At 40.0% G+C, this 14,916-nt stretch overlaps 2 protein-coding genes and 1 long non-coding RNA gene across 3 annotated transcripts; 1 reads left to right on the top strand and 2 right to left on the bottom strand.

Annotated features, from left to right (window-relative positions):
• Nucleotides 1–3,738: 3,738 nt before the first annotated feature.
• LOC115677097 (uncharacterized) lies at nucleotides 3,739–4,599 on the bottom strand. The gene has a single exon (XM_030600156.2). The coding sequence runs from the start codon at nucleotides 4,406–4,408 to the stop codon at nucleotides 3,965–3,967; it is 444 nt and encodes a 147-aa protein (XP_030456016.1). The 5' UTR covers nucleotides 4,409–4,599; the 3' UTR covers nucleotides 3,739–3,964.
• Nucleotides 4,600–8,114: 3,515 nt separating this feature from the next.
• On the bottom strand, nucleotides 8,115–10,421 carry LOC115677089 (uncharacterized). Its single transcript, XM_030600150.2, has one exon. It carries the CDS (start codon nucleotides 10,374–10,376, stop codon nucleotides 8,343–8,345), a length of 2,034 nt encoding a protein of 677 aa, XP_030456010.1. The 5' UTR covers nucleotides 10,377–10,421; the 3' UTR covers nucleotides 8,115–8,342.
• Nucleotides 10,422–10,697: 276 nt separating this feature from the next.
• LOC130139424 (uncharacterized) lies at nucleotides 10,698–14,099 on the top strand. Its single transcript, XR_008817625.1, has 3 exons — nucleotides 10,698–10,799; nucleotides 10,916–12,062; nucleotides 13,145–14,099. It is a non-coding gene; the product is annotated as an uncharacterized LOC130139424 (long non-coding RNA).
• The last annotated feature ends 817 nt before the right edge of the window (nucleotides 14,100–14,916 follow it).

Genomic DNA, 14,916 nt, shown 5'->3' on the forward strand with positions numbered 1-14,916 from the left:
AAAAGCAATAAAAGTAGGATAACTAGACCTTGTAGAACTAGCTCTGATACCAGATGATATGAATCTGTGCGGAAGATGATCGTTCTACGAAGATCTATGAGTTACGAATTGCTGACCTCGGCCCCCAATCGAACCTGTGATTAGTAATCTCGGTATGAATGCGACCTGTTGACGAACCTGTGTCAACCAATCCACGCTATAACGCCACGAACAAGAGAATTCGCGATCTTGCTCGATAAGTTGAATTCGATCGCCACAAGGGAACCTTGATAAGATCTAGTCCTCAAGAGAACTCAAGAAGAAAACTTCTCTATATAAAATTCTATCTCTGCCTCTTAGAAATCTATAAGCAACCTTATATAGGGTGCTAACCCTAATCCTAATCCTACTAGGATTAAAATTACAAAAATAACCTTAATTGCTAAAATTCGTCCAAAAATGGAAAAAGGCCTAAAAGTTCATCTAAACGACTCCAAATCGCTAAAAAACATCATCAATCACTACTAAAGTAGTGGGTATTGATCAGCGGCCCGTTTCCAAGCGTCCATCCAAATTTGAGCCAATTCGGTGTTCGTCAATTCTAAGCTCCTTCGGAATTCATTTGGACCAAGAGTAATCGTATTGCGCGTAGGAGCTTGGAATCTTCAAGTCTCGAATCCAGATTGTCTCCATTCCAAATATCTTGAACCATGATACCGACAGCTTGTTTGAATTCCTTCGCTCTCGCTCGAGTGATCGGGCCTAGCGGATAGAATAACGGGTCCCTAGCACCTCCTCCTCGATAGGGTTCGATGTCCACATCAAGTACCAAATGGGATCTATAGAGATCCATGTCTGAGGATCTTGAGATTGGAAGGTGCTCGACTATAAGCAGGAGTTGAGGTCTCTTCCAGAAAGTCTTGTCCATCAACATCTGTCAAACTCGTACATGAGGACGTTTCTAGGGTCTTTGCAAGAATTGGAGATTTCGTGCCGTGGGTCTTTGGAAAAGTTGCCTCATCTGATATGAAAGATGTTTAGATAAATCACTGCGATGTGGAGGCGATTTGGAGTTAGATGCTCCGATTTCGATCCCACAGTGGAAGATCCAATCTGCCGTGCATTGGGAGGCTCATTGTATTGGAGTCTTTTCGTTTGAATCGTGTCCTTTATTGTTATGAACTATAAAAGGTTGCATAGGTAAATCCTATTCTTTGTACATTGTTTCTCTTACTGGTTGATCTGCACTATTAAGTTTAGGGAAAACTTCAAATAACTACCTGAAATGAAGCATTTTTTTTATATAAAAAACAAAGTTTTCAAAGTAAAATCCCGAGGGACAATTTAGTCTCAAAACATACTCCCAAGTCACCACTAGGGACGCATGCATTTCATGTACCACTTTCCAAACCATGACCAAAGGCATTTCGTCCAAGACATTTCTCTTTTTCTCCCTTTCTTCTGTTCATCTCCCTCTTCGTTCTTTTCTTTTTCCCGCTTTCCAAGCCTACCCCCTTCCAAGGCTGCGCCACCTCCATACTTCTTCAACATGTCACGGCCAGTCTTCAAGCTCATTGTACTGGTTGGAGGGCTTCTCCCATTTCGTGGAGACGATGGCGAGGAGGAGGAAGGCAAGGAGCAAGCAGAGAGCGGCCGCAACAGTGGCTACAAAGTGAGGACCGGATGGGAGGTAATCGGCAATGAAATGAGAACCATTCGAGTCGTCTGCTGCACATTCGTCTCTTTTTCTCTCCGCGCAGAGCTTGCGACCTTTGTCCATTGAAGTCGTGGCCTCTGTCGATTCATTCCGAGGTCGCTAGCCTCGCATGGCCCGAAATTTGTGGTTGCATGAGGCCGGACACCTCCATGGCCGTGATATCGGGGCTCGGACATTCGCTCGATTTTTGGCTGCGAGATGTTGAAGCTGTCGAGCGGCCATGGCCATGGATGAGAGCTCGGAGCATGAGTGACCATGGCTGAGAGCTTGGAGCGCGCAGACCTCGGAGGTCAAGCGACCATGGCTACAAGTGAGAAGAGAGGGAGCAGCCATACCTGTAAGTTCGAAGCTCGAGTGACCATCTCTTGGAGCTCAGAGATCTGGAAACTATGGGCGCGAGTGAGAAGAGAAAAGGCAACCATGCCCCATGCTCAAAGTTAGAGTGGCCATGGCCACCAACTCGGATATCTGGCCGCAGGGTCAAGAGCTCAAGCGGCCATGGCCATGGCCAAGAGCTCGGAGATATGGGGGCCATGGCTGCAAGTGAGAAAAGAGAGAACGGCCATCGGTGTCATCAACCAGTGCTCGAGGACCACTGCTCAACGGGCACTTCATCATGTCAAGCAAGATCGAGCACCGAAAATGGCTCGGCACGGGTGTGAAGGAAGAAGAGAGAGAGAAAAAGAAGAAAGAAAGTGAAAAGGAAAGAACAAAAAAAATTGCCCCGGACAAAATTGCCTTCGGCCATAGGCACGTGAGATGCGTTCGCGGGCCGGCCAAATTAGCTGGGGTGTGTCTTGAGACTAAATTGCCAATTTGAAGGCATTATCTGATGCAAGATTTACTTTAGCACTTTTTTGATAAAACGGTCCCACTTCAAGACCTTATTTGAAATTTTCCCTTTTAAGTAATGGAAATCGACTTCGACCTGGAGTGATCCTCGTCAAGAAAGTGGTATTGGCTCCTGGAGCAGTTTTTGCACGTGCAGCTTGCCTCGCCTTGAGAAATTCTTGAGCTAGATAAGCATCTTTGCATCTTGGACTCCTTACACAAATCAAGGAAGTCGTTTGAGAAGTCTTATTACATCTTCCTTCCGGGTCTCTCATACTTCGCCTTCGACATTTGAAGCCTAGCTTTAAGTGCCATGCCACTCTCGCATTAGACTTCTCAGCGCCCTCATTGCGAGCTGTTCACTATCGCTTCACAAAGTCGTGAATGAAATCTTTCGATGTCGAAGCGAAGCTTAAAGCGGTGCTTTGGGTGCCCCTAGTTAGGTTCAAGGGATGTGGCATTAGGAAAGATTTGTAATTATCCAAGATCAATGCTAATCTACTTTGGGTGCTTTAAGGCACACTCTGGTAGGCATGCACAAACTAGTTGTAAGTTGATGCTATTTCAAAACTAGTTGTACTTGAAATTTACCTAAGATAGTAGATGCTTGAGGTAAGTATAATGAACAACATTGACACTTTACGGTCACTTCTTTAGGGAAGAATTTTGTCCACGACATGTTAGGATAGCTGCACTATGGTTTTACTTTTTGAATTTAGTATTTTACATTTGGAACTGCTATTATGTCATAAGCACAAAACGGCGGCCATATCTTGTTTTCACTCCCCAATAACATAATAAGTTTGCAAAAAGAAAATGGATTTTATTAGGTTTTTGTTTAACGATTGCTGTCGAGAAACGAACGAAAAATACTTACCGAGGAAATATTCAATTTTCGAGGCATTGGTTGTGCAAAACACGAAAATACTCGGTGCATTTAGAATTGCAATATTTGCTCGTTTGGTTATTTATCAAGTGACTCCGAGGAGGCACTCTTTTAACTAAATCGTTTTGTCAACGAGTGAGTGCTTCGGGAGTACTGATCAATCGGCCAATTAAGGAAACTTTACAATTTCTTATGAAATGACTTTCTCATATTAGCAGATCCCAAAGAAGATAAAACGTATGATCAATCAATTTGATTACGCCTGCTGAAGTGCAGGGCCAGCCACAGGAGCTAACCAAAAAAGTTGAGGAATCAAGAACAATCCTTTGCTAAGTCAGAAAAGTAAAAGAGCAACACCTCTTTATTCCGCAGCACTATTTTTACAAGACATAGACTAGCTTTTAGAACAGGAAAAGAAACAAAGACAGGATCAAATTCAGGGCAAATACTTGCCTGGACTCTGATCCGCGACAGATCGTGTCAATCACATAGCATCGGTCCCACAAAATCCGACGACTGTGATTGCCGCGGCGGAGAATTTTCCTTAATTGTTAGATCCTCAGCGATCTGCTAAAAGCCTTGGAATACTGGTAGTTGGGAATCCTGGAATCCGCTTCTGCTGCTGCTGCTGCCGCTGCAGCACCTACTACATTGTTGCTTCCTGAGCTCTTCTTACCGAGAATGGGCCCGAACAACTTCTTGAGCACCCTTCGGAAGCTCGACGGTCCGCCATGGCCTCGCCGCTCGGCCGCCGCCGTGCCTCTGTGGGCTGAACTGCGGTCTGCCCTTGGGTGGGCGGGCTGAGCGAGGCTCGGGTCGGAGAGGCTCCTCCCCAGCATGGCCTGGTTCAGCTGGACCTCGACGGAGAGCCGCTCGAACCGGTCCAGCAGCGTGCTCTGCTCGTCCCCGAACCGCTTCAGGACCGCCGCGATCTCGTCTGCCGCCTTGGCTTGCTTGGCGTCCTGCGGCTGTTGCAACCATCTCTTCATCTTCATTGTGTGGTCAGAAGAGGGACTCGGGGGGGAAGCTTCAAGGAATGGAGGGGTTGTTGCTTTGGTTATGTTAAAGGGCTGAAAGCAACGATATAAAGAGACAACAGTGAGGGAGATCTCGGATTTAGTACTTTGTCCATGGAAGTGAGAAAGGTATCTTAAAGAAGAACATCGGCGACTGGAAAGACGGTCCTTGAAGACTGGTAGCCGCATGGTCGCCAGAAGTCATAATTGTAATAAATAAGCAAATAAAAGCTCCGTAGCACTTATGATCAATTGGGAAAAGTGGTATTTAGCTCATGAAATTGAGAAACTCATATTTACTAGAAGCTAATTGGTATAAAGATATTACGGAATTTGGAAATTTCAAATTTTGGAAGACAACGACGACGACGACGATCTATGCAAATCGAAAAAGGGAACGAGAAGAGGATAGAGATTGATCGTACATATGTACAAAAAATGAAATTTACCACTTTGGAAATTTAGCCACGAATTGATGCCATGGATTTAGCCACGAATTCCATTTTTACTAGACTTTAATGAAATTCGTGGCAAATTTGCCAAAGTGATTTAAATCACGAATTCCATTTTTAAAGTGATTTAACGAATTCCACTTTGGAAATTTACCACAAATTTCCATTTTTAAAGCGGAATTTGGAAATTTCAAATTTTAAAGTGATTACAAGGTCTTAATTGATGCCATCCAACAAAAGGATCTTTGCCCTTGGAGTATTTGCATATTTCTGCTTCCTACTTCAACACAATCCAAGTTGACGCTTGGTCTGGACCCGAAGATCCAACAATAAAGCTGCTCATGCACTTGCCATTTGGGCTTTTAATCAAATAGGCACTGCATCCTCTTTTCTTTTCCATAATCTCCCGTCTAAAGTAAAAACAGGAATAAATGCATTTAAAGTCCTAAAATTTGTCAAGAAAGTACAATTAAGTTATAAAACTTTCAAAAAGTACAATCAAGTCCTAAAACTTATCAAATTGATCTGATAAAGTCCTTCCATTGATTGCACTTTTTAAAAATTTTAGGACTCAATTGCACTCTCTTGACAAGTTTTATGACTTCTATTATTCTTATCCCTTAAAAATATTATATTGATAGTCTTTTTTTTATCGTTCTAATGCAGGTATTGTATTCAATTTGTAATGTTTTATTTGAAATGAATTGTTTATTTCTAGAAAAAAAAAACTCGACTATTTTGGCGGTGGTGGTTTGATGCGGAATTTATTAGTGGTGCGTTTTTGGACCGATTGAACAAACAGAAGTCCAAACGGAAAGCTAAACGGTGATGCGATTAGATGGTTTTTTTTCTATTATTTTAGTATTTTTTTTATGAGTTAATTTTAAGGGTCGTTTTTTGTAATTTTGCTATTTGATGCTTATTAACTTTCCTATTATGATTAGATTTTCTATTATGATTAGGTTTCCAATTCAGATTATGTAACTTTCCTATTATGATTAGGTTTCCTATTGTAATTAGGTTTAACCCCTATAAAAGGGTGTTTATGGTTTGTTTTGAAGAGAGAACATTATTATCATCAATATTGAATTTCGAGATTTTTCTCTCTAAGTAAGGTTTTGCTTGAATTATTCGCTGAATGCTGCGTCATGGTTTGATGTATCCCTGTATGTTATGATTTTATCTCCCGACATAAGTAAGACAGGACAAAAAGGTGTTGATTCGAAGTAGATAAAGCAATTGAAATCTAATTATCCCTATATAAAAAGGCAGAAGAAGGTGTTTCTGTATTAATCAAGGAAATTGGGGTCCCACAACCCCACATCAATCCTAGGTTTTGTCCTTACCATTTTTAGGGTTCTTCACCATATGAACGTAGCCTGAAAGAGCAGGAATTTTTTCACACTTCTACGATTAATTAGGAGTTTCAAACTTTAAATAAATGCAACATGCGAATTCCGTATGGTAACAAACTGCGTTATGATTAATGAGTGTCTTGGGATTGCTTGTTAAACATAATCGATGAGAAAATATTTGAATTTTGAAAATATTGATCGTGCATATCACAAGGAGAGTCAATCCACTGAAAATTACAACATTTCTTTATTCGGTTTGCTTAAAAGGGTCTTGTGGCACCTTCCCTGCCCTCTATAAAGGATCGGAATCACATTTGCGAAATCGTTAAACTTTTCTATCATGTTGATTATATCGTGTTAACTCGTTGGGGTCTTGAAGTTTTTGATCAATAAGCAAAATTTCAAAATCAAAACTCCTCTTCTTGTGAAGAACCGGGCCAAGCACCAACCTTCATGGACCGAACCGGATCGATTCGGTCGCGGCCCACGCTTGGGTCCGAGAACTCCCTTTCTGGTCTAACTTCGTGGGTGCAGGGCCCGCCTGGACCGACCCGTACTAAACCTAGTACCGTCACGCGGAGCCTCACTCTTTAATCGTTGTTTCTATTTATTGAAGAAAATTCTCTGTTCCTCAATTAATTACGCTTAATTAATGCTAATAGCATTAATCTCCACTCAACCAAGAACAAAAAATATGTTTTTGACCAAAAAAAAAAGAACAATAATATGTAATTAATTTTGGCTACTTGGCGACTTTTAGCAGCTGCCCGCGTCACTCCTGCAACTCTTTTCGTGCTCGAAGCGAAGAATCGAATGCCAAATTCGAAAACCCATCTTCCCCTACACGCCTCCTTTGTAATCCACCGATTTTTATTTTTTTTTATTTTCTTTTTCCTTCTTTCTCTACCGGGCCTCAGTGACGGCCGGCGACCGGCCACAGGCGTGGGCTGGCGAGCTTGCACTTGCCAGGATTGGGTGAGACTCGACCTCGCCAAATTCCGACGAGGTTGAGCTCGCCGGCCTTGGGCGAAGCTCCACCTCGCCAAATCCGGCGAGCTCAGGCTCGCCCAAGGTCGGCCATCGCTGAGGCTCAGCGACCATCGAAGAAAGAAGGAAAAAGAAAAAAGAAAGAAAAGAAAATTAACATAAAATTATTTAAAAAATCGATTTTTTTAAATTATAAAAATTGTCCACGTCATTGTGGCCATGGCACATAGGACGGTTGGCCTCCACGTCAGCAATTTCTAACTAAATGGGATTTTCCTTATCGAACTATGGAAAATATTTTCCAATTCATTTTCATATCTCAGCCAAACACCGCAAAATATTGTCATTTTCTAGGAAAATGACTTCTCGAAAAATATTTTCAAAAAATATCACATTTTTCGCGAAACAAACGAAGCCTTATAATGGAAAGGAAAGTGAAGCTAGGCTTTTAGCAACCACCGAAAAAAAAACCGATAATGATGAAAATTGATTTAGTTAATATCAATTAGAGGAGTTGTGTTTCACTGTTCTATCATCTTCCTCTTGATTTCTGTTATAATACCAATTATGATCATTTTTTGTATCTTGTTCGGACCCGACACCGTTGCTCTGCTTCATTTTGATATTTTGACCAATCTTTGTCCGTTCAGTTGCCCACCATCCATTGCATTCTCACAGGCCATAAATTATTTTCTGAGCACAGAGATTACATGTAAACATAGATCACAGATATAAAATTGCATGAAGTACTAAGATTCGTATTAATTATTCTATAGCCTACGGAAATTTAGCTTCCATCACAAAATACAACAAAATGTACATTATTTTATATGCGAACGTACTACGGTACTAGAAATATGAATTGATCGAATATCGTACCGAACCGTAAATTCGCTACCAAAAGGTTTGCGATTCAGAAGTCAAACGATTCGGACCATTTCCCCAGGATTCATCGTTCCTGACCCATTCAGATTTGTAGAAACAACCGAAATGAGCCATCAACAGCCAAACAAAGGCAAGAAGCTCTCCACCTTTGCTCAGCACTTGCATATGTACCTCTCCTTTGATATGAATTGCTGCATATGACAGCATCTCAACCCACACTCCGCTCATCACCCTCTACTTCATTTCCCTGAGCCTTTCCATCTGTTGGGCCAAGTTGATCCCCTCTCTGAGCGTGGACATCCAGCGAGGGGATCCCGAATCGAAAGGAACCTTGTACAGTGTCTCGCATAACCTTTCCACATCCTTGGTCTCTTCCCTTATGTACTTCCGGAGCTCGTGCACCGTCCCTGCTGATGTAATTTGGGCAATGCCCGCCACAGAGGTCACCACATTAGGTTGATTAAGTAAAAGATACAACATGTAGTCGGAGAGGATCTTGCTGAATTCTCTTTCGTCATTTCTGGTTGTGGGGCTCGTGAATTGTTTTTCTCTATTGTACCAGATTTCAGTAGCAAGATGCCAAATTATAATACTGGCGTCGTAATTAGCTTGGGTGACATACTCTAATAGATAGCTGCAATTGATCTCTTCCAGTCCATTCTTGAGAAACAAATCACCTCTAGCCTCAAATATCTTCCTCCCTATTGTTGATTCGTTCACATTCTTGGCTTTACGTCTCACCTCCTTAAAGATAAAGATCCAGAGATCCTTAATAAAGGGATTGTTGGACATGTACTTCGTATTCGCAATCATTGGTATTATCCCATAGATACCAAAGCACGAAAGACAGCCTCTAGCGATTGTCTCACCTACTCGATGGAAACAAGAGATGATCTTCTCAACCATACCACTTGGAAAACTGCAAATACTAGAAAAAGCGATGATGCCCCGGCGCCTATCTTGCTTATAAATTTTTCTCGGATTCTCCTTCAAGGACTCTGATAAAAGGTTGCAAGCGGAGATGGATTCTGACCACCTTCGAAATATTAATGGTGTATCTAAGATCATGTAAGTAGAAAGAAAAACCTTTGAAGCGGCGTTAGGCTCTGCTTCACATTTGGCAAATTGAGGCTTTCTCAAGTTATCCGTGGCAGATACCAACTTGCGGGCAAATGAATCTAGTCTAGATGATCCTATGTTATACCACTTGATTTCCGCAACAGTCCAATCGGAGAAAACGAGCATGAACATGGCTATCACATCAAGAGCAATTCCTCCAAAAAGAAGGGAATAAGTAATTTCCACATCGAGTTTGGGGAGCTGATGCTTCTTTAAGCGATTAAACAGTATGAAAGCCATCGTGATATCAATGAAGGCTATGAAGCGGAAAATGTAGCTCCTTTTGGAACGTATTACTGACACTTTTGTGTGAAGCAGCTCATAAATGAAATTTAGTTCGGCTGATATCAACCTCAAGGCATCCGTCGCAGAAACTTTGTGGAAATATTCACGGCTCATTTCGCATTCCGAACTCCTGAAGATGAGATCTGTGAGGAAGACCATGAAGATTTGAAAGACGCAATAAGCATGTTTCACCACAATGCTCTCGGCAAGCTTTACTTCTTCTTCATTAGAATATCCATCCTCTAAAACATTAAGTTCTTCAAGAAACCCTCTATATGATGTATCACGAGAAGACTTGTTTGGGCGCATCCTCTTTCTGAGTCTTCGGAGGCTCATGAGCATCCATTCCCTAAGCCTCGGTAGGCTTGAGAGATTAAGCGCTAGTAACCTCTCGGCATTTTTTATGACTCCAGCGATAAACATCAACATCGTTGGAATCACCATAGACATGTTGCTAGGAAAAATCTGCACAAAAACATAGATAGCGGCACCAACTTGGAAGAGAAGACTAAGTAGGTGTCGTCGCCAAAGTAAACTATCTTCTAGAGAGAAGGCGGTGATGGTGTCTGGATCCCCAAGATGTAACAAGAGAAATGAGGCCCAAAATGCTTGAAGTGCTCTGTCTACTTCAACTGTACGAGTGCACGAATTGCCTTGGTTGTGAGAGATGAGCCCGATGGTGAATGCAGATACCCAATCGGCCATCAAATAGGCCAACCACAAGAGGAACATGATGTAGCGGTTTGTTATTTTCTTTCTAAGGGGTGCAAATAGAACGAGCAAGACTTGAAGCGAAAGACTTAGTATGACAAAGCCTCGGATGTTCCATTTGCTCCACAAATTTGAAATGAAGCTAAATGCCATGTTTTTGCTTGGTTACAACAAAATGTGTATGCATACACAAAATGTCTTTTGACGAACAAGCATATGATTCAATTATGACGAACAAGCATATAATTATCATATGCTTATTAGTCATAATTGAGATGGTTCCTTGCTTGATTCTGACGAACAAGTGCTTGTTCGTCAGAATCAAGCAAGGAACCATCTCAATTATGACGAACAAGCATTGCCTGAATTGAATACATATGCTTGTTCGTCAGAATTAAGATGGTTCCTTGCTTGTTTGTCAAAAGACACTTTCTATTAAAAAAGCCAAGAAGGTAAAGAATGGCGAAGCGACCATTCCGCGAATGCAATGCAGCTGTGAGTTGGTTTAATCCCAAGAGGATTAAATTAAATGATTACAAGGGGTCAGGTATCCACGAAAGTGGGAGGCGCCATTAGGTTAGTCATTGTTAAACCCATCTATTATTACGCACTTTACAAGATAGCGACAGTGACAATGTCATATCACTTAATTATGCCTTTGATTCAACCAATGACAAAATTCCACTGAAAAGTTTGCTTTAGCGAGAAATGAAAAAACAAAAGAAAATCTTTCCCTTTCTTGTGGATGATACGAGCCAGAACCAGAGCCAGAGCCAGAGCCAAATTGGAGTTAATATAAGTGGGTGTGGGACTCCCCAAAGGGACATATCGATCTTCCACCAATGTAAGTGCCGACAGGATTTTCACATACCAGGAATCTCTCTTAAGTTTCTTTTTCATTCTCGATTATTGATTTCTACGACCTGTAGTTGATCCTGTTGTCATAAAATTAAAATTTATAGGAAAAATATAAACTTTATAAATTAAAATTGTTTATGAATAATTAGGAGATTCTCCATATTTCTCTAAATTGCACATATTATCGGCCACGAAAATGACACACCCAGGATCACTATAACCAGAAACTGAAACTTGTAAATGGAGAAGTTATCGATTTGCGTACCTGATTTGAAATCCATCGAACTTGATGCGGAATTGGTGACGGTTTCCGATCGCGAACTCAAATGCTTCTCCCCTATACCCCTTGGCGAAACATTGGCCTAATGAGATTTCTACTCACGAGAAGAAATTCCTCTTTAGATCCTTATGTGAGTCAATTTGTGTACCATCAGATTAGAGGAGGGACTTGAGCGCTATTTATATAGTTTTCAACCACGGGCCCTCTCATTACGGGCCGAGCCGTACTCGGCCCATACTCGCCAGCTCCATATTAGACTTATTAAGAACCCATATATCTCACCTTTATTAGACCAAACTAATTCAGTTAATTTCAATTAATGAAGCCCACATTAAGAAATTCTTACACATATATCTCCTTAATTGTCCATATCCTTGATTGATCTTAATTGATTGCAATTAATATTGTAATATATACATAATGTACTTTTCATCATGAAATACATAGAAATTATACAATTTTCTTCCACATATTCTTATCTCGGTGTCAAAGCTCTTGCGTCTAAGGAAGCGCCCATCAAGTCTTTATCCGATTTAGATTTGCCGTTCTCAGACGAGCTAGATCCTAAAATTTCGTCGCATTCCCGCCGCCGCATGCGCCAACATGCGCCTCTCCATTTGGGATCCATGCCCCTCTCATGCACTAGAAGCCTTTGCACGCGTATTGCTAACATCATGAACATGTCAGCGTTGGCCTGGGCAGTTTAGGCTGCGCATGACAATCATTCCGTGTGCTAGGGAACAGTTACAGTCGAAATGATTCTTTTTTATTACATGTGCTTGGAAGCGATTCGAGAATTTGAAGACGTTTGGTAACGGCCCAAAATTTCTATTCCTGAAATAGTAAAAGAACGTAAATGCTTTTGGTAATGGCATAAAATTTCTTTTTATTAATAATATTTTAATAACATTTTAAATATTTTAATATTTCTTTCTTTTCTTTTTTTCTTCTCCTCCTTCTTGGCCATGGTCGGTAAAATATTTTTTAATTAATAATACTTTTATTAAAAATAAATTTTTTTAATTTTTTTGGCCATGGCCGGTAAAAAATTTTCTTATAAATAATTTTTTTATTAATAATTTTTTAAAAAAATATTTTACTAAAAAATATTTTTATTGAAAATATTTTTTTCTTTTTTTTTCGCCATGGCCGGTAAAATATTTTTTTTTATTTTTTATAAATATTTTTTTATTGAAAATATTTTTTTTATTTTTTTTGCCATGGCCGGAAAAAAATTTGTTATAAATAATTTTTTTATTAATAATATTTTAATAAAAAAAAATTTTATTGAAAATATTTTTTTTATTTTTTTCGCCATGGCCTGATCGCTGGCCATGGCCGGTAAAATTTTTTTTATTAATAATATTTTTTATTTTTTTTCGCCATGGACTGGTCACTGGCCATGGCTGGTAAAATTTTTTTTTATTAATAATATTTTTTTTCTCCATGGCCTGGTCGCTGGCCATGGCCGGTAAATTTTTTTTATTAAAATATTTTAATCTCGCCAGATACGGCGAGGGTGGCCCTCGCACCGGACATTATTTTCTATTATAAAAAACAAGAAAAAGAAAAAGAAAAAAAAACCGATTCTCATTTTTGTTCCCAGAATCAAGAAGCTACTTTTTTTTTATTCTTGATTCTGCTCCAAAACTGATTCTGGGCACAAATTTGTAAGAATTTGTGCCCAAAATCAAAAAATTAAACAAACGGATTTCTATTCCCAAACTGATTCTGGAAACAAAAGAACAGAATCAAACACTATTTGGCAAGTTGCCATGCGCAGCCTTAGTGATCGCACGTCATCAGCCACATTAGACTCAATTGTGTATTTACCATGTCGGCAGACACGTCATCAACCATGTTAGATTCAACCCATATATGCCATGTCATCACACACATCAACACACACGGAAGCCTTTTATGCATAGTGTGCACATGTCGGCCGGTTTTCTCCTTAACTGATCGAATCAGTTCGTGTAGCCTGCCGGACCGATTCCTTTTTTGTTCGGTTCAGTTACTTTTTGATCGATTCTTGGAGATTTTGGAACAGTACTTAAGCTATTTCGAAATGCTGAGTCTGGTTTGGGCCTTCTTTTCTTCAAATTTGTCTTCGAAGGTGTTATTTGTGGATTGAAACAAGCTCCTCGTGCATAGAATTCCAAGTTTAGCTCAACCATGGAATGCCTTGGATTTACATTCAATCCCTGTGACATGCAATTTTTGTTCAACGAACATCTCATGGGTACATTCTACTGCATTACGAAGCTCCAAAGTATCTTAGTCAACAGTTTTTTTTTTTTTGGGTCAGAATCTTAGTCAACAGTTTGAAATTGAGGATCTTGCATAACTCAACTATTTGTCTAGGCTTGGATGTTGCTTCAAATTCCTCAGGTTATTAGTTTTTTCTCAAGAGAAATATGCCACTGTTCTTCTTTCTCGAGCAGGACTCATTGATAACAAGTAGTCAAAACTCCTCATTAGAATAATGCCAATTTTGATGACAAAGATTAGACTCTTCTTCTACATCCTACGCTCTATCTATACTCGGTTGATAGTCTTATATATCTCACTGTCACTCATTTTGACAATGCCTATGCTATTCATATTTGTTAATCAGTTCATAGCCGCACATGTACGGCGACTCACTTTGCTACGATTCTTCGGACTTTCCGCAACATCAAGGGTACCTTATATCATATCATTCACTTTCATGCTCACTCTACTTTAGAGTTGAGAGCTTATTCTTATATTAACTGAGCATGTGATACTTAGTATTTCAAAACTTATGTGAATCTTCTCTATCAAGGCTTGTTAGTACAATCCTGGGTGACGGAGTAAGTAATCGTGATAAACTAAGTTTGTTAACGTGGTAGACCAAAAATCTAACGTGGCATTTTTCACTATTTGTAAGCTTATGGCTGACGCGGCGTTAACGTGGCACTCGCATCAGAAAATAAGCCAAATATAAAATGAAATAAAATGAAGGTTAGGACTTAATTGCATATTGGGGATAAAACGTTGAGGACTTTCGGTGCAGCTCTCCCTTGTGAAAACTAGCCCCACATGTGCTGTGATGAATCACGGTCTTCTTTCCTTACTAGTTGATTAATGGAAGATGAAGCACATGCGTGTGGGAAAAAAAAGCCAAAGGATGTTGTCGCTTAAATTGTCGTCCGTAGGTCACCATTGCATTTTCGAAAAAATTAGGGATCGAATTCGCTAGTAACAGCCATATTCAACTCCTAAACAAAAACGGTGATTTTACATAATGACAGACCAAGAGGCTTGACTAGAAGGAATTGGCGGAGAAATTTTGTGTTATATATGGTAATCTTTTTGATATCCGATTAGACCATAATTTCTTATTTGTTAAAAGAAAAAGTTAGGTTAGTTAATATCATTCCTACTACGTTAGGGTATACTCCTAGGGCTTTCACCTAGAATGAAAAAACAAAAAAATGGATTCATGAAGGTTTAATTAATGAATCACTTCTCCTTCTCAATAGTATGTATTCTTGGAGTTTTTTTTGTTAACGAAGATCTAATTCTAGGTTA

Source organism: Syzygium oleosum, unplaced genomic scaffold (genome assembly GCF_021117445.2).
Source record: "Syzygium oleosum isolate NSW1041296 unplaced genomic scaffold, Sole_v2.1 Sole_v2.12, whole genome shotgun sequence".
NCBI lineage: Eukaryota > Viridiplantae > Streptophyta > Magnoliopsida > Myrtales > Myrtaceae > Syzygium > Syzygium oleosum.

What these genes read in the sequence shown, in the direction of transcription:
- LOC115677097 (XM_030600156.2), bottom strand. Translation starts at nt 4,408, where the DNA reads ATGAAGATGAAGAGATGGTTGCAACAGCCGCAGGACGCCAAGCAAGCC.
- LOC115677089 (XM_030600150.2), bottom strand. Translation starts at nt 10,376, where the DNA reads ATGGCATTTAGCTTCATTTCAAATTTGTGGAGCAAATGGAACATCCGA.